This window comes from Lepidochelys kempii, chromosome 6 (assembly GCF_965140265.1).
Source record: "Lepidochelys kempii isolate rLepKem1 chromosome 6, rLepKem1.hap2, whole genome shotgun sequence".
NCBI classification, from domain to species: domain Eukaryota; kingdom Metazoa; phylum Chordata; order Testudines; family Cheloniidae; genus Lepidochelys; species Lepidochelys kempii.
The window spans coordinates 27,421,879-27,440,942 of NC_133261.1; the positions used below are offsets into that span (position 1 = coordinate 27,421,879).

Consider the following 19,064-nt stretch of genomic DNA (forward strand, 5'->3'; position numbering starts at 1 on the left):
CCCAAATGGTCACAATGTCACTCGGGTTTGGTGTGTCCGCCCCTCCATAGATGGAGGTGGAGGAGCAGACATGCCAAACCTGAGTGGCTTTGCAACCCTGTGTTCTAGGTCAGTGGTTTTCAAACTGCGGGTCACGACCCAGTACTGGGTCACGGAATGTGAGGCTCTGGCTCACGGCAGCTCTGGTCAGCACCACCAAGTAGGCCGTTAAAAGTCCCATCGGTGGTGATGCCCAGCTAAGGCAGGCTAGTCCCTACCTGTTCTGACACTGCGCTGCGCCCTGGAAGCAGCCAGTAGCAGGTCCGGCTCCTAGGCAGTTGGGGAGAGGGGGCATGGGGCTCCCTTCACTGCCCCTGCCCCAAGGACCAGCTCCCAGGCCAATGGGGGGTGCGGTGCCTGCAGAGCCACTTGCGTACCTCCGCCTAGGAGCTGGACCTTCTGCTGGCTGCTTTCTGGGTGCAGCTTGGTCCGTGGTGCCAGGACAGGCAGGAAGCCTGCCTTAGCACCCCCGGTGCGCTGCTGACCAGGAGCCGCCTGAGGTAAGCCTGTGCCCCAATCCCCTGTCCCAGCCCTGAGCCCCCCAACCCAGAGCCCCTTCCTGCACCCCAAACCTCTCATACCCAGCCCCACCCCAGAGCTTGCACCCCTAGCCCAGAGCCTTGACCCCCCTCTCACACTCCAACTCCCTGCCCCAGCCCAGAGCCCCCTCCCAAACCCCTCATCCCCAGCTCTGTTGGGTCATGGGCATCAACAATTTTCTTCAACTGGGTCACCAGAAAAAAAGTTTGAAAACAACTGCTCTAGCTCACAATGCCCCTTCATCTCCATATATGGAAGGGCAGCTGCATCTAAGCTGAGTGGCACTGAAACCATATGGGGCAGGTCACAACACCTGGAGCAGGGCCCTAGGACAGGAGAAGCCACTGCAGGATGAGAGCGGAATAGGCTCAGTTTCCAGCCCCTTTTCACCTCAACCTCCTGGGACCTCCCCTCCTCATTGGCCTGGGCTCGCTGTCCACCCCACCCCCATGAGCCCCGCGTTCTCCCCCTTTCCATATCCTGGTTTTCCTGCACTTCTGCCATGAAATGTGAAAAAATTGTAGCCTTAAGAATTTAAAATAAATCACTATAAACCAACTCTTGGTGTGAGGTGTGATTAGTCAATGGCTCAGCCATTTCGGAGTCTAATTTAGAGAGAATACCTGAAGTGGATGTGAGTGAGATTTTCAAAAGCACTCACTCTTGGCCTAACTCTGCTCCCTTTGAGGTCAAAGAGACTTCATTAGGAGCAAAGTTTAGGCCAAAAGAAAAGGAATACTTGTGGCACCTTAGAGACTTTAGGCCAACAATGAAAATCTCACCTTTAGTGTTCATTAAACATGCCTGAATGATAGGCCTAGAAGCTGAAGTCCTCTGTCTACCAAGCAGGTACTTGGAAGTACAAGTTTCTCATATCCTATCCCAGCAATGTGCCTGACATGGGGGCTGGGGGGCGGCAAGAAGATTGTTCTGTACCCATGAAATCGTTGGCACTTCTAATGAGACTGCAAGCAAGTAAAAATGGCTGAACTGAAATGTAACTGATGAAAAATGGCTTTTCATTAAAAAAAACCATTTCCATGAAAAAAAATATTTTCAACTGAATTTTCCATTTAAAAAATGGAAACAACAACGTTTGTTGTTAAATGTTACGTTTTCAATAGAAAATTTCAGGTTTGAAAATGATATCCTCCCCCCCCCCCTTAACATTTTTAAGAGAAAATGGTTTCAAACACTGCAATTGCTTTTGTTTGAAGTTTTAGCTTTTCATTTGAAAAATTGCTTTCTCGTGTGAAATTCCAATGAAAACAAAATAACCCCTGAAAAATCTTTCAATGTTTCCTTTAAACAAAACAAACAAACAAAAAAGATATTTTCCCACCAGCTCCACCAACAAGGGCGTTGTCAGCTGAGTTGGCAGTTTGGTGCTGCCGGCTACTACAGGAGCAATGGAGTCCCTTTCCCCCAAACAAGTAACGCTGGGTCATTACGAGTCTACGGTAACTGCAAACCTATGACCTAGTGGTGAAATGCTCCAGGTCTCTGAGCCAGCCATCCTCACAGAAAACTGGGGCGGGGGGAGAAAGTGTTAAGACTAAGAACCATTTCCTTATAAGCTCTATCAATTCAGTTGACTTCCCTTTAGCGGCCTGGGCCTCTTAATGCCAGTGTTAACCAGCAGGAATCAAAGTGTGAATGCTGAAGGTCCTTTGGAACGTGGCATTCAGCTTTGACCAAACAAGCAATTGCACTTTTTTGTTCAGGGCTTAAAACAAAATTAAATCACCCGGAGATAATGCTTTAGAAATGTTCATGCAGATCGATTTTCAGCAAGGACCCAATCTGGAAGGAGTGGGTGGAGCAGGAGGAGGTAGGACTGGACACCCAGGCAAATATTTTTGCTGAAAATTGGTGCATCGTTCTCGAGGCCAGTCTAAAGAGCAGACAGGCTTTACATGGTAGATTGGGATTCCTTAGCAAAATATATTCCCAGGTCAGAAGAAAGACTGTAGGTGGATTTAAAATGCATCACATGTCTACATTCTAAAACCTGGCCTAATCTTTTTAAAAATACCCTGGGTCAATTTAGCTATTTCATATGAAAGAATGAATCCAGTGGCCCTTCGGGCCATAGATAGTATTCCTCTGTCCGTGCCTTCCAGGAAAGGGAAATAATACAGTGAGATTAGCTTCAGCAAATTGGGAAGCTTCGCTTCCTTTTTAGATAAAGCCAGATACCATTCTTGAGCTGTCTGGTCACATGGTTGACATCATTTGTCACTCCCTGTCTGCACTGACAACTTCAGCCACCCACCTGGCAGCTGGTTCGACTCCCTTGGGCTCCAAAGAGGTAATTCTGATTCACAATTATATGTGCATCATTTATTTCAGAATGATTCAGCCCTGTTTCCTGGTAACTAGACCAAATCCTTTTTGGTAAACGTTCACAAACAGAGACAGAGGATAACTTTTATCCCTCTCTTTCTAGGCAGTGTTAACAACACCATGGCCCAAAAGAATTGTTTCGCAATCCGCTCTGCAGCTTAGTTTTCAGTTCTCTATTCAAACAATCTGAATGAACTTAAGTCTTTATTTGCATTCTCTTCCAATTGCCCTCCTCTTCTGGCATGAGACCTTTGTATGTTTGTTGCAAGAATAGCAGAGCCAAGATATTTTAGTTGGTCATGAGGCCTCACCACCACCACCACCTCACTTCAAAGAGATTGCTGAGTCAGAATAAATTGCTCTGGATATATTCCCCTCCCAACTATCATAATGCAAAGCACAATAATGGGGGTAGTTGGATATCACGGTTTGTCACCCTGAGTCACTTACCCTTCAGGAATCCACAACAAGTGTTGGCAGCTCTTCATTGGATGATAAGAGCTGGGGAGTTGTCCTGTTTCTATGTGAGTGCAGTGAGCCTGCCAAACTTTGAAGGGGATTCCATAAGTAAATCTTGCCTGAGCTACAAACTGGGCACTGTCTGTCCTACGCATGTGTGAGTTCATGTGTGAGCTGCTACTTGTCCACCTTCCTGATGTGTATCTAGGGCTGTCCTGCATGCTACGCTGTAGCTGGAGCATCAAGGCTCAAATATTCCAAACTAGGAGCCATCTCTTCAGCTAGCATATACTGACGTGGCATTGACTTCAGTGCTGCTGCCCCAACATACAACAGCTGAGGACTTATTAGTGGCTGTCTAAACAGCATTCACAAAAACGTGCATGTGGACAGAATCCCTAGTGCACACAGAACTGTAGGCAAACAAGCATTCGCACCAGCAAAACTGGTAACCGCATGCACAAATAGACACACACGCACCTGCAATTACTCATCCTGAACTTGGAAATGCCAGTCAGAGCAGACAAATATGGAGTATACACACAAAATGGGCGCCTGCAAAAATTTTGGAAGTGCAACTTAGGTGCCAAGTTTTGAAAATTTGGTCCTAAAAGTGCCCCCCAAACATCTTCAGGGGTGAATCAACATTACAATGGCTGAAGGAGCCCCTCAGAGGTGAAAACATTTTTATCTGCTTTCCCATGAACAGCCTGACACTGAAAATGGAACTGCATTGAAATAACTTCTGCAAATTAATTGTACAGCACCTAGCACAATGGGACTGGGACCTTTAGGCACTCCCACAATCCAATTAATTATTATAATAATTCTAGTAAAAACGGTATTTGTCTAGAATCTGGACACACAGTTCTCTCTTGTCGATGTGCACTCATAGCACTGTACATAGGGTAACTAATTATGGCTCCTAAAATCCTTGTGAAGTAAGGAAGAACGTTATCCTCTTATTACAGACAAAGGAAACAGAGGCATGTAGAAATGAACTGATTTGCTCAAGGCCACATGGGGAATCAACAGCAGACTGGGATAAGGACTCAGGCATTCCTAGCTCCCAGTTCTCTGCTTGATTCATTTGACCATAGTCTCTCTCAAGTTAACCCTGTCCATAATGGAATTCGTCCTAGCTGAAGGGAAGCCACATTCCTCAGATCTGAGGATTGGCTCAGTAAAAGGAACTTTTTCTCCCACCTCCTCACAATTCTTAGCCTATCTCCATGTTGTTTTTGTCTTTGACAGTAATGCTCTGACATTGAAACAGCAAGCTATGGCAGATAATCCAGGCAGCAAGGAGAGCAGAAGTAAAGCATCTGCTCTTTAGAAAGGGGCCTTGAGTTTGATGCAGCAGCGATTTTATTTGGATGCTGCACAGAGTATAAACAGGAATGGAAGTTCTAATGAGCACGGTGTCGCTGGCTAGTTGCTTTGCTTACACTTCTATTCAGCGCAACCAGCGCCCTGCACAACGGGGTCCTGGTCCATGACGAGGGCTACTAAGTGCTATAGTCAGACAAATCATTTTCATAATGCGGTCTCAGGCATCTAAAGTAGACCCCTTTCTTAAAATGTGTTAGTTACAAGGATTCATTTCTAGTGTGTTGCTTCCTTTTCAAGCAAGCCATCAAACCAACTGAAAGAGAAACCCCCACCTTTGTCCCACTTTGTCACCTCACTTAGGAAGCAGAAATGAAGCATTGTCCAAAGCCCTGGGGAACAGGACCTCCTCCGTCCTGCTTCAGTTTGGTTATAATTGAGTCCCACCACCTTCCCAGCTTACCTAGCACCTTGACAAGCAGGAGAGAGCGAGAGCGATCTCAATCTCCCTCTCATTGCCTACTTTTCCCTTTTTCACTTCCATCCTGTGCCTATTTGTGGGCTCTGGCTAATGGCTTCATTAGCCTTTCTGCCCTGCCCCACCCACAAATTAGGCACAGGTCTGCCTCATCAGCTCCCATCTGCTACGCCTGACTGGAGCTGCTGTGAACAGAGTTGCCGACTCAGCATTTCACACCTAGCACTCTGTCCTTTTGAGCACTGGGATGCAGGCTAGCAGTAGCTCGCCCACTGCTAAAAGCTCCTCCCCCAGCCTAGGGAGGAGCTACTGAACCCAGAACCCAACCAAGTTCGGGGGACAACAAAGGCTATAAGGGGAACCGGCATGAGGGTCAAAGGGCCAGAACTAGGGAACCAGAAGGGGACACTGAGCAGAGAACCCCAGACAGTGCTCATTGCTCCTCGAAGGCATCAAGGGAGCCGGTGGACGCTGCCCAGAGGAACTCTGCCAGGATATGTGAGTGGATAAAAGAACAAAAGACAGCCCCACAGTCACATGGCCCCCCCCTCTGCCAACCACCTCTCCCTGATATTACAGATGGCCACCTTGGCTATACCTAGGAGGAGGTTGACGAGGCAGTCCTGCAACGTTGTGGGGCCTCAAATCGGGTGTGTGTAAATAAATAAGTGTGGGGAAGAGTGCAGCCAGAACTTCAATAAGAGGTTCTGGAGGAGCCAGAAGAGGGGCTGCAGCCTGGCGCCAGGGTCTCCCTCACGCCACAAAAGGGACAAGTTTTGGGGGCAGAGGCGAACCACGCCAAGTACATGCCCGTGCTCACGGGTCCATGAAGAAGCCGCCAGCTGATATCCCCGGCAGGCCGTGGGACTAAGATGGACTATAAACTGGCCCACCGGGGTTCCCCACCCTCCATTGCTGGTAAAAGTTCCAGCCATTTGGTATCTGGGTGGCACATGAGGGTGGGGAAATGGAGCGTGTGCAGTACGAGCGCATATAGATGGTCTCTTGGCAAGGTTTGAAAATGAACCGGCTGCAAGACACACAGCCTGCTCAGGGTATGAGGAGGGGGAGACCGGGAAGGCTCACGGGTCAGAGGGCTGATGGAAAGATCCGGAGGGCCTGGAGTGAGAGGCAGGTGGGGCGCGCCCTCTTGCAGGACCCACTAGAGGAAAACCCAAGTCGCGGGGGAAGGGCTGCCTCCACCTCCTGAAGTACGCACCGGGGGGTTTTAAGAGTGGAGAGCCCCAGGCGCTGACTGAGCGCCAGGGGATCCACCCAACCCCCCAGGTCGTTATCCAGGAGGTCTCCGATCTTGGTGAGTCCCTCCAGGACCAACCTCCAGAACCCCAAGGGGGACTCCGCCACCTGCGCATGGAGCCGAGGATTGTGTAGCAGGGGCTCCACGAGGAGATCTCCCCCTCGGTGGCCGCCACGGACCTGGTTGCTGAAACTAGCCTCCGGGTCTGGAGGAGGTCCTGGTAGAAGACTGGCAGGTCAGAGAGGTCTCGCGGAAGACCTCTCGGATGGAGAAAAAAGAGCTGCTGGTCATATTGGAGCCCTCGCAGGCAGCGGAGGAAGGCATGCACCAATATACTCCACGCCGAGCCACCTGCACTATAAAGGAGCCTCTGCAGGGCCTGGAGGTGGAAGACATGGACCTGCGTGTTCATGCATGTCAGGCCCTGTCCTCCCTCCTCCAGGGGAAGATGGAGAATCCCTGCAGGTGTAGCACTCTGTCACATGCTGCTTTGAAAGTTTGTGGAGTTTTGAATTGTAGTATCCAGAAGTAATCAGAGTTTCTAAAATTCAGAGGCTTTTAGTCCTTCCTGGGTTCTAGCACATGGAGGTGATTTCCCTGGGATGTAACAGAAAACCCATCCACTATGTCCGAACACAACAGTTTGATTTAGCTCCTGGTAAAATGGAATAAGGACTGTTGGTTGACTACTAGCCATGAGCCATAGTGACATTCAGTCTTGACACTGGAAAGCCTTGTAAAATAAACGGATTCCCACAACTGTTACTACAGTTGAATTACAAATTGTAACAGTTTTAACTAGTTCAATTCGATTTTCATGTCAGCAACTACTAACCTTAATTCTTGAGTTGTGCAAAGTAAATATTGGACCGACCATTGGGAGTATTCCCAGGAACAATAACCCAGATAATTTATTTGAATATAAGTCACTCAGCTCTGAAAATCAAGACTCACCATCACTCCCTGGTTGCTCCAAGAGTAATCGCTGCATTTCTTTTGGGTTCCTTGTATACTGATTTTTGATGCTTACCATTTTGTATTTTCTTTGTCACCTTAGAAAAAACTATTTCTGGAGAGAGAAGGAAAGGGGTCCATTTTTTATTATCACAGGAGGGAAACAATCATTCCCCTTGAACAATTATTTCAAGTTTCCTTCTCCTCCTATCTACATGATAAAATATTAAAGAACACAACTTACTTTCGCATGTTTTCCCCCACCCCTTCCTGCCTTCTGAGACCAAGGTAGCATGGAAAAGCTTGGGTATGTGACATGAGATAATCTTGGTCTTCCTCTGATTTTACCTACCATTTCCATGTCAGCAACCCATTTCAGACCTGAATGAATGTAAAGTGCTGGGAATTTTCCCTTCACAACCCTGAGCAGGATTTTGGAATAACTAAAGTCCGTTAATAAATCCATCTCAGGATTTACACAAGACTTGTCACAGGATGGGATAGGAGGTTTAGTTCTGTGCAGCCTGAAAAAGCTGCTCGTTATTTACATTAATACAAAGCGGGTGTATTAATTAAAAGCTCTCAGAAATATGAGCCCTGGCTCTGATTTTATTAACACGGTGGATGTAGAGTCCATGTTTGGTTCAGAATAGGGAAATATTCAGACTCTTCTGTGAAACTAAGATTTTGTTCAGGTCTATCTGGGAAATTAACAAATTCAGGAGTGGCATGGCATGGCCCACCCTAGTGATGTCTATGCTAGTAGTCCATCCTAGTGACGTCTTTCTTTATGCTGATAACTTAGTTTTGGCTCGTAGGCAAGGTCTGATGAGACGCCTGTGATTCTTCAAAACTACGGCTTGCCTTTCATTTTTCCTGTGTCGTTTACTTTCTTCTTTCGTTTCCCCTTTGTCCCCTTCTCCCTTTCCTGCCCCACTTCCCCGATGTGGTGTCCTTCATTCGAATACATTTCAAACATAAGATAGACCCTCCGCTATCTTCCGACCCTCACTCTCCCCAAGCAGCAGAGGAAAGTATAGGTACTGGGAAAGGTTACAGTATGTGCAAAAAGAAAAGGAGGACTTGTGGCACCTTAGAGACTAACCAATTTATTTATAGTCTCTCAGGTGCCACAAGTCCTCCTTTTCTTTTTGCGGATACAGACTAACACGGCTGCTACTCTGTTAGAGTATGTGTGACTCATAGATCCAATTCCTAGAAAAAACAGTCAAGTGCTTTGTAGACAACTGAGGGCACTTTTGACTTTTTCTGAGCAATTGCTTACATCCCTTTCAGAAAAAGCTGAGGCAATATAGGCAGCTAACTTGCCCTTTCCCCCCATCCTCCGTCTGTGCCCTCCATGCAGCAGAGCTGAAATGAATAGGCCGCACTAGGCGATTTCAATCTGGACAATGTTCAGACACTGTCAAAAGTGACGAAAGGTTATTGATGTTATATGAGCTGAACCAGAGAAAATAGACTTTGGTCCTTGCCCGCTCTCATCCCTCTGGTTACCAGAAATGCTAGCTCTGCATTCTCCCTCCTCCTCCTCCACCCCCACCCCAGCCTCTAGGCAGGTTTGCAAAGCTACGTTATTAATTCTCCCTGAGAATCCAGCAGGATAAACTTTCTCAGTGATGACTCTCCCATGTCTTATCCCACTGACAGTCTCTTGTTTATGTTAATATTGAGGGGGAGGGGGAAACACTCTCTCCCTAATAGGGGAAGCACCTGTTATGCCTCAGGAACTCTCCAGTTGCCTGAGATTAAGATAACAAGGTTGGTTTGTAGCTCTGATGCCAAGCAAGACCTCCATCTTTGCTCTCTTTGAAGCCTGGGGATCAACTGTTCAGTTCAGTTCCCCTAGGCAGACTGGAGTCTGCCATAACATGTCCATAGAGAGCTTTAGAGGTGACCTGCAAAGAAACAAAAATTGCATTTGTGTCGCCCTCTTCACTGTTTTATAAGGTGTGAAGAAGGCCTGAAAATGTTGTTGTTTCTGCTTGGGATTTTTTTTTTCTATTCGAAATATCAGGTCTGAACCACCCTGTTTGTGCTGGAGAATTCCATGGAGGACTGGAGATCTACGGATACTAAGACATTACAAGAGCTGTGCAATCGGGGTGTTCAATCCATAGAAGCCCTGAGAGGATTAACCTGGGCCAGAAGGGGCCCATTAACATTATATGAGGCACCTGGAGGGGAACCAGGGCTTGATAGGGCCTAATGGCAGATGAAACCCACCTGGGGGAGGCACTGGCATAGGAGTATAAAGCCAGGAAGGGGCTGTAGGTGGGAGGTTGGTAGTCATTCTACAGAAGAAAGGGGAGTTGGCTAGGGACAAGAAGGAGACCCAAGGAGAGAGCATTGGGATCCTGCTCTGGACTAGAGAGTCTTACAAGAGACCTAGAGGGGTGAAGTAGCTATGGGGAGTGAAGAAAGCTCTGGTAGCAAATTCACAGATAGGCAAAGAGCTGGGGGAGGAGCCTAGGGAAATAGCAATGGGGACTGGTGCTGAGCAAATCTAGAGGGCTAGTTGTAGGGTTCCTGGGCTGGAACAGGGAATAGTGGTTTCCCTACTATCCCCTTGTAAAGTGGCACCTGGAGCTGGAACAGAGGACTGCCTGAGAAGGCATATGAACAGCTTGTCCAGTGGGACTTTGTTACCCCAGAGTGGGTCACGATCTAGTGACCTGGCCGGAGAGCTGAGTTACAAAGGGGAAGCACCCTGAGTCAGAGAGAGAAAGGGGGGAGCCGCAGCACAAGCAATTGGCAGAAGGGGGTGCCATCTGGGGTGAAAGCTAATTTCAAACCCTGCCAGAAGCGAGGAGACTGAAACTTAAGCAAATGAGACAGGAACTGATATTTTTAGTTGAATTGTCTAAGAGCTTATCAAGTGAAACTCCTAATAAACCGTCAGGAGAAAATCTGAGTTGATTAGTCCTCTAGTAAGAACAGGGAAGACAAGTGTTGATGGGCTTCAGTCAAAATGGGATGTAACTGCACTCACCTTGACATAGTTACATCAGTAAAACCAGAGTACCTATCATCAGTGGTGAATGAAAGTGAGAATTCCTCAATTAAGAAAAAAAAATACCAAAAACCTTTCAGGCCTTTTTTAATATAGCATGAGAAGAACAAAAGGGCTCTGATTTATTTTCCCCAGTTGTGGGTCACCTTTAAACATACAGTTTCTCAGTGTATGAGACCCTTCAAAATACCAACTTTTCCCCCTCTCCCTAGGAGAGGTGGGAGAGCCAGGCCTTTGATAGTCTGAGGCAGACAGATCTGGCTACACCCAATGAGAACGTTCAGTGGATATTGCTCACTGAGGGGAGGGGGACTGAGGCTAAGCCCTTTCTTTAGTGGGGAGTGCCCACTGCTACCAAGCAGAAGAGACACAGCAGAGAGGAAGAGTGTTCTTGTGGTTAAGGTGCTGAACCAGAATTTGAGCAATACACGTTCGGTTCCTGGCTCTGACCCACACTTCCTCTGCTCCCCTGAACTAGTCACTTAATCTGCTGGTGCTTCAATTTCCCCCTCTGTAAAACTAGGATGATGATGATGACTTCCTCTCTCCCAACCTCTGTCTGATTAGACTGTGCGCTCTTTTGGGCAGAGACACTCTTGATGCACATCTGGACACTGCCTAGCACAGAGGGGTCCTGAACTCAGCTGGGGCTTCTAGGTGCTACTGTCATACAAATAGTTAATGATAATGAAGACACTTCTCCTCTAGTTTTGATAAGCACCTGTACAATGGCAGTGATGCAACATACGAAGCTTCCCCTCTGACCCTAACACCTGTCTAGGCGGCCTACATGAGATATATAGCACCCCAGGAATGTTCAGGGATATAAATGTGTGCAGCTGCCTTGATTGTTTTTTCTGGGCAGTCACTGTTCATCTCTGACAGCATGTAAAAATATTGTAAAACCACCTTCTCTCCAGGCACTGATTTCACACTCATTGCTGTGGTATCTGAGTGCTTTAAATACATAGGAATGTAATCCCAGGTGCCTGAGCACTGCTGAGTTTGACTAGGACCTGCCTTTCTCATCCCCTCTCCTCCTCTATATGCAGGCAGACTGTCCAAGGGAAAGGGGAGTGAGGAGGAAAGAGGGCAGTGGAAGCAGGTGAGGAAACCTTTTCTTGGTGCCCATGTGCAAGCACAAGTACGTAAGGGTTGGGAATCTCTTCTGGGAGAAGGAGCAGAGGAGGAAGGAGGAATTCTGGTATCTCTTGGCTCAGGCTCTATGAAGAGGACCAAGAGGGGTGGGGAAGTGCTTTTGTTGGGTGAGCACCCAGGTTGAGCATTCTCATCCACAGGCTGATGTAGGTAAATCTGGGGCTCCCTTCACCTGCAAAGCCCACAAAAGAGTGAGTAACTTTCCTCACCCACTCCGAACTGAGCTTATGCCAGCTGTGGGTGAGGGAGGAGGAAGGAGGTAGAATTTCAGCCCCACAATGGGGTGGGCTCTGGCCAGAGAAGTGGTGTATGTGCTTGGCCAGGAGGAGTTAGGGGGACCTTGCTGAGCAGGAGGAGAAAGAATCTGCATTGTATTCCATCATTGCGGGCCAAGATAAATTGGGAGACATCCTGCTTGCCTGTGGGTGCTGGAGACATCCCCCTTCACCCCCCGAGCTTTATCTCGCGAAGCAGCACTGGAACAAGAGCAGTAAATAATGGTAGAATCTACCTGTATTAGTGGGCCTCACGATCCCAGGGAATCCATTGCTGCAAGTCTGGCAACATTGTCTGACTCTGCCTGTGCTAAGGAGAGTGAATGACCAACTGCACAGCTTTAGGCCTCGTACAAGAGACGGTACATTCAGCAGCAGAGTGACACACGAGGGCACTGGCTCAGTTCTGATTCCAAGGGAAGAGTGCCACCTGCTGAATTACCAATGCCACTTTCTGGAGCAAGTGGGCGTTGCATGAGCGCTTCCCTCTAAAGCACCGCAGATCCTAGAGGTTCACGGTGAAAAGTGACACTGTGTTGTGCTCCAGGTCACAACAGACTGACCTCGGAGAAGACTCACTTAAGCAGGCCTCTTCCTCTGCTATTTCTAAGGGGACCCCAATTTGTGTTTCTCTCCAAGGAAAGAACTACTCTGGCACCTCTAAATCCAGTCACTGAGGAGCGGAACCACAGAGGGATTCATGAGGCTTTCCTCCTTTGCGAGTGGAGTCAGCATCAGAATCCCTCTTCTGTCTCTGTGAATCCCTCTGTGGTTCCATGTAACTCTGCTCCTCTGGCATGATGGAGAGTGTGCGATTGCTGGAACTTAAGCTTAATGCCTGAATTTAATTAAATAACAGCCTTATCATTAGTAATTGCTCTTGGTATTTTTATTGCAATAATCTGAATCCTGGTGATCTCACTCGGCATTAGCGTAGCGATGATAAGTGCTTCTCCGGAGTCTTCCCTAGAAACAAATGAAGTGATACTCACCCTGGCTTGGAGCTAGTTACACTGAAAGCAGCAGCAACAGCCATGCAAACGTCTCGTCCTGTCTTCCCAGCCTGGGGCTTGTGGCCTGAGTCTCCCAAGCACACCCACAAGCACCAGAGCTCTATAGAATAGAGGCCAACGAGATGTGCTTCTAGTCCAGGATGGTGGCAGTTGTAGGAGTGAGATGCTGAGATGAGAATGGTTCTGGGGTTAAGGCACTGGACTAACCCCCCTTCCTACATGGCCTTCGGCAAATCATCGAATGTCTTTGGGTGAAATCCTGTCCTTGTGAAGTCAGTGGGGATTTTCATTAGAACTGGGCTTGAATCCTTTGTGGCTCAGTTCCCCATCTGTAGAATGGGGATAACAACATTGCTTTACCTCCCAGGGCATGGTGAGGATAAATGAATCAATGTCTGAGGCTGTCAGATATAACAGCGATAAGGACCATATAAGTACCTAGCTAGGAAGAGGTCAACTGGACAGCAAGTCTCATGCTGTTTGATTTTTCATTTTGTGCAGGTGTGCTTCCTGCCTGCACTTCTGCCAAGGTGACCCACAAAAGCCCACAGTATTCCAGTCCTTGAACTTGTCACCAGTTTTGCCAGATTGTGTCCTTGGTGGAACAAGGAGCTGTACTCTAGGAACACATTAAAAGATGGCACCTGGGCTACTGTGATCCCTTGGTGGGAGACAGTAGTTCTGGCATCTTTTGGGCCAGGTTCTATGAAGAGGACTTGGGGGCAGGGTGGGGATAGGGCATCTGAATCTCTGTGATGCATGTTCAGGTAAAACCCAAGTAGTGCAAGTTATGCCTGTGAGCCTACAGACCAATGAGGATGCTCTCTAAAACATCTGCTTATCAACAATTTAAAAGTGACCATTGACGGTTTTGTTTCAGGGAAGAGGGGACGTATATGTTCATACTAATACGTCTCAGTAGCTTCCCTCATCTACTGAGCTCCAAGTGAAATTATCAAAATTTGCCTCCAAAAGGAAAGAATTGGGTTTCTTTTCCTGCAAACAAACAAAAGTTCAGTGGAGATACAGGAAGGAATAAAATGGATGCAGCCACCTTGAGGTGCTTGTTTTTCATTCAGTGGACTTAAAAGTCCTTCATAAAGCGTGTCTCTCTCACCAACAGAAGTTGGTCTAATAAAAGAAATTACCTCGCCCACTTGTTTCTCTTGATAAGAGGGTAGTCCCATAACTAGTTTCAGTGATGGAGCAGGGTGTTTAGCACGGAGTACAGGGGGGAATGCAGTGTTGCCCCATGAAAAGGGAAGATAAAGTTAAACACCCTGGGTGCAAAAATAAGATGAGAATGGTCTCCCAAGCATACAACATTTGAATCTCTGTAGGCTTGTTTGTTTTATTGAACCGAGGCAGTTTGGTGTAGGTGCCTTTCAGGGCTGCAGCTGAGATCAGATTAATCAAAAAATGAAATTCATGTTGTGAAGCAACAACTTGTTTTGAGTGGAAGGGGCAGTATGTTAGAAGGGTCAGGGAAATCCCAGCAAGGAACAGAAACAATGCCATGTTCCATATGGAGCACAGCTCAAACTGCAAATTTTGAACACTGAGTAGTCACGACAAATGGCTTGGGAGAAACTCCTTTCACTGAAATTAGCTTTCTATCAACTATTTGTTAAAGACTGTTGAGAAACAAACATTTTTAATAACCATGAACTATTTGTGGGCAAATAGAAAGAGGGCTGGATTCACTTAATCGGTTGTTCATAATGATTAATTTAACCAGTTATAGTTAAAAGATGACTCCACTCTTTGCTTATATCAGCCTGAGCCCTGCTGTCTTCTGCTATCTGAAGGAGTTCCATTTTCCCAGCAATCCTTCTATATTTGGACCACGGACCTACAGAAAGTTGGTCAGTATCAAGTTTTGATGGAGATGGTATGAGAATAAGTTGCTGGCAAGACATGCTTCATCTTAAACCCCCTTTTACCACCCATCATTAAAGTCATCAGTGGTAGTTTCTACTACTAACCCTGACGTGCCCAGTTCAGCATTGCATTCTCTGCTTGTAGGGCTTTTTAGATTCCCAAGAAGTCTTCCGAGTTGGGTAAAGGCATTAGTACATGATGGGTGACTCCACTCCTTTCTGATCCCTTTGATACAGGACTATCAGACTGCAAAGGACCTTTCAGACTCTGGATTCCTGAAACAAACTCAGAGTAGGCTCCTGTCATAAATATAAAGGGAAGGGTAACCACCTTTAAAATCCCTCCTGGCCAGAGTACAAATCCTTTCACCTGTAAAGGGTTAAGAAGCTAAAGGTAACCTCGCTGGCACCTGACCAAAATGACCAATGAGGAGACAAGATACTTTCAAAAGCTGGGAGGAGGGAGAAAAACAAAGGGTCTGTGTCTGTCTGCGTGATGCTTTTGCCAGGGACAGAACAGGAATGGAGTCTTAGAACTTAGTAAGTAATCTAGCTAGGAATGTGTTAAATTATGATTTCTTTAAATGGCTGAGAAAATAGCTATGCTGAATAGAATGAATATTCCTGTCTGTGTGTCTTTTTTGTAACTTAAGGTTTTGCCTAGAGGGATTCTTTATGTTTTGAATCTAATTACCCTGTAGGGTATTTACCATCCTGATTTTACAGAGGTGATTCTTTTTACTGTTTCTTCTATTAAAATGTTTCTTTTCAAGAATGCTTTTTTCATCTAAGATCCAAGGGTTTGGGTCTGTGGTCACCTATGCAAATTGGTGAGGATTTTTACCAAACCTTCCCCAGGAAGTAGGGTGAAAGGGTTGGGAGGATTTCTGGGGGGAAAGACGTTTCCAAACGACGCTTTCCTAATAAAAATAAACCCAGATAAATGTTTGGTGATGGCAGTGGAAGTCCAAGAGCAAAGGGTAAAATAGTTTGTACCTTGGGAAAGTTTTAACCTAAGCTGGTAAAAGTAAGCTTAGGAGGTTTTCATGCAGGTCCCCACATCTGTACCCTAGAGGTCAGGGTGGAGAAGGAACCTTGACAGCTCCAGAGGCAAACACATAATGAATTCCACAGCTCCTGGAGTAGATTCACAGCGTTTTTATTCAATTGCTTTAAAGGTGCAATACCAAAAGTGCCTCTCTCTCACTCACACACACACACACACACTCCCCTCCATCTTTGTCTCTTCTAATTGCAGTAGTTTTCCAGCTGGTACAGGGAGCAGGTGCTATGGCAACATTGCTCAACAATTCCCCTCTTCTCTTGCTGGTATTCCTGTTGTTGGAATGGCAGTTCTTCCACCGCATTCTGCAGATGGCCATTAGCTGCCAGGAAAAAGAAGAAAACCTTGTGGAATTACATACAGAATTACCTTTGGCTGTTTTATCTCCGCTGGGATATCTCTTTATAGTGGTCAGTATTTCCTGTATAGAGCTGGTTGGAAAATAGGGGGAAAACTGAATTTATTTTCCCTTTATTAATATTGTAGCATATAGAGGCCCTGTATTTAGGGTGATCAGATGTCCCAATATTATTAGGACTGTCCCGATATTAGGGGCTTTTTCTTATATACGCAGCTATACCCTGCTCCCCGGAAAAAAATGAAGCATCCCCATTTTTCACACTTGCAATCTGGTCATGCTTCCTGTATTTCATGTTCCAACCAGGTTCTGTAATTCATTAGAGGGGCCACGCTGGATGGGTATTGGTAATACTAAAAGGAAGAGGGTGTAGAATTATTATGGGGGACTTGTAGAGATGGAGAAAGATCTTCTGAGCTAAATGAGGTGTCTGGCTGGTAATAGACTATTGTAAAACATGCTGCTCTGTTACATGGAGGTGAGTTAGGCTGGAATTGCAAATGTCTCAGGGTCCCCATCTTGTGAGTCTGCACTACCCAAGGGATTGTGGGCAAGCGTTAGTTGTGAGGTTGGATGTGCTGCCTCTTGGATCTTGAATAGCCTTTTCCTCTTCAGTGGTTGCATGTAGCCTAAGGATGACTGAAACATGGTACCTGTTTATGTTTGGTGAAAAGTTTGGGGGGGAAATGGAGGACTTTTACAAAAATTTTCAACACATTTTTGATGAACTGAAAATTTCTCAAACTAAATCTTTGGCTTTTCAATGAAAAACATGGAAAACTTCAAATGAAATGAATTTTTTTGCTTGGAAGGGGAAAAAAAAGCAATTGTACAACTACAAAAGTTTAGATGGAAAAATTGTGACCGTTTCCATTATTGCATCACTTTCCCCTGGCTCTTTTGTTTGTCTTTGGTTACAAGTTCTCGGGGGCTCCCTGTTTTATGTTTGAAAAGCTCCTAGCACAAAGGGGCTTCCTGTTCAACTGAAATTTTCCAGCCAGTCCTTTTACTGTCAAACAGAACAGCTTGGATACAAGTCCATTCACTCTGCACCTCAGTCAAGCAGATGATACAGTGTCACTGGCGCCCAAGTGAGCTCCTGATTTCATGACATTTTTACATGGAGAAGCCCCTCTTTCCCTTGGAATGCACCTGAAATCTTGGACTACCATGTAGACAAGCCTTGTCCTTCCTTCAAACGTCCTGTGCTCAGCCAACTGGCTGAGAAGAGCCGTGGTGCCTGTCAATATCACTTCCATGGCAGCCATTTGGCAGCATGAAGTACTTTGTGAGCCCATCAGGGGCTGGGAACGGCACCGTTCCCAGCCCCTGCTTTCCAAGGGAGGAGACAAGTGTGAGCCTTCAGTGATCATTCCTACAGCATGGCAGCATGTTACTTTACTGCAGGACCAGCCAGCCAGCCTTTGCGTTTAAAAAAAGACTTCATTTGAAACATGATTTTTCCAGTGTTTGTACAATGGGGTCCAGGTCCATGACTGGGATTGCTAGGCTTTACCACAGAACAAATTAATAATAGTTAGCATCATTTCTTTGCTTCATACATTGTCTCCCCATTGAAGAGAAGAGGGCTGCTAACATTTCAACAGCTTGCCCTGAAGGACAGATGGCACAATCAAGACATGCTGTGCCCTAGTTTTCTTCCTGCCAACTCTTGCCATACAGACTTCACCTTTCCTCACCGGCCACCCTGTGATGGAGAAGCATCTTCTCGCTATGATTCAGCAATAGACTTCCTACCCATCTATACAGGGCCTGCGAGTTGCTGCGTAAAGAGAAGTGGTTTCCAACAGGGAAGAAGCAGATGTGAGCTGCAGGGGAGGCCAGTGGGATGGCTGGAAAGAACTGACTTACCTAGGGGCTGCTCGAGGTCCCGTCGGGCTTTGGGAGAGTAGAAGAAGCCCCGTTCTCCGCACACCAGATAGAGGGCCTCCACTAGGTGTGAGCCACAGAGGTGCTGGTTGGCAGCAGCATGGCTGATCGTGAGGCCGGAAAGAGCAAGGAGGACCAGGAGAGGCAGTGATTGGATCCAGAGAGCCATGATGAGAGGGGTGAGACCTAGGAAAGCTACAAGAGGGAGGGAGGTGGAGAACAAGGCAGAGACAGGGAGGATGGGTAGGAGAGAGTTTAATAGGAGACTTACATCGTCGTGCATCTTAAACCCTTTAATTCCTTTGGCAAGAGAGTCAATGCAAGATGATGGAAGGGCCCCCTCTAACAATCCCACAGAATCATGGGTGAGAGGGTGCTTTATGAATCCCGGTCTCAGAGAAACTTTGGTACCTCCCATGTGATATTACGTTAATAATAATAAAAATAATACTTGTTAAAAAACAGCTCGTAGCCAGTCCATATGGAACCCAGTCAAGTAGAAAATGGCTCATGTCTAACTTATCGCCCCCTGGCCTCTTCCCCCAAAGAACGTGACTGGACCATAAGTGCCTGAGTATGAAATAACAGAGAACTGCTCTTCACTCCTGCACATCAGCCGCAGCTCGGAACCTCAGGGGGAAGAATGCAAAGGTAGCCTATGATCTCCCCAAATCCTGGGGCAGCAAAGCAGACAGGGCCCAGTGGGACACATGGAAACCCCAGTCATGTTCCCTACACCAGCGCTGGTGGGGAGAGGGGTTGTGCTGTAAGAGCCACAAAAGCATCTCTGCAGCAGCAGAGGACCCTCCTACAGCAGGACGACCCTTCTATGGCCAGTTATGTTAGTCATGTGGTGCTAGTTAGGGGATGGCTACACCACACACCAGGACCTGGGCTATAGTCTTTTGAATGGAATGCTGCAGTCATCTGCCATGTTAATCCCAAGGTGCACACAAAGGGGTGAAACAGACCTGATCAGGCAGCTTCTGCTTG

The 19,064-nt window shown here is 46.8% G+C and overlaps 1 protein-coding gene across 1 annotated transcript; it reads right to left on the reverse strand.

Annotated features, from left to right (window-relative positions):
* Positions 1 to 16,008: 16,008 nt before the first annotated feature.
* Positions 16,009 to 18,240, reverse strand: INS (insulin). Its single transcript, XM_073350616.1, has 2 exons — positions 18,054 to 18,240; positions 16,009 to 16,145 (listed from the first exon to the last, which is right to left on the reverse strand). Exons 1-2 carry the CDS (start codon positions 18,238 to 18,240, stop codon positions 16,009 to 16,011), a joined length of 324 nt encoding a protein of 107 aa, XP_073206717.1.
* Positions 18,241 to 19,064: the final 824 nt, after the last annotated feature.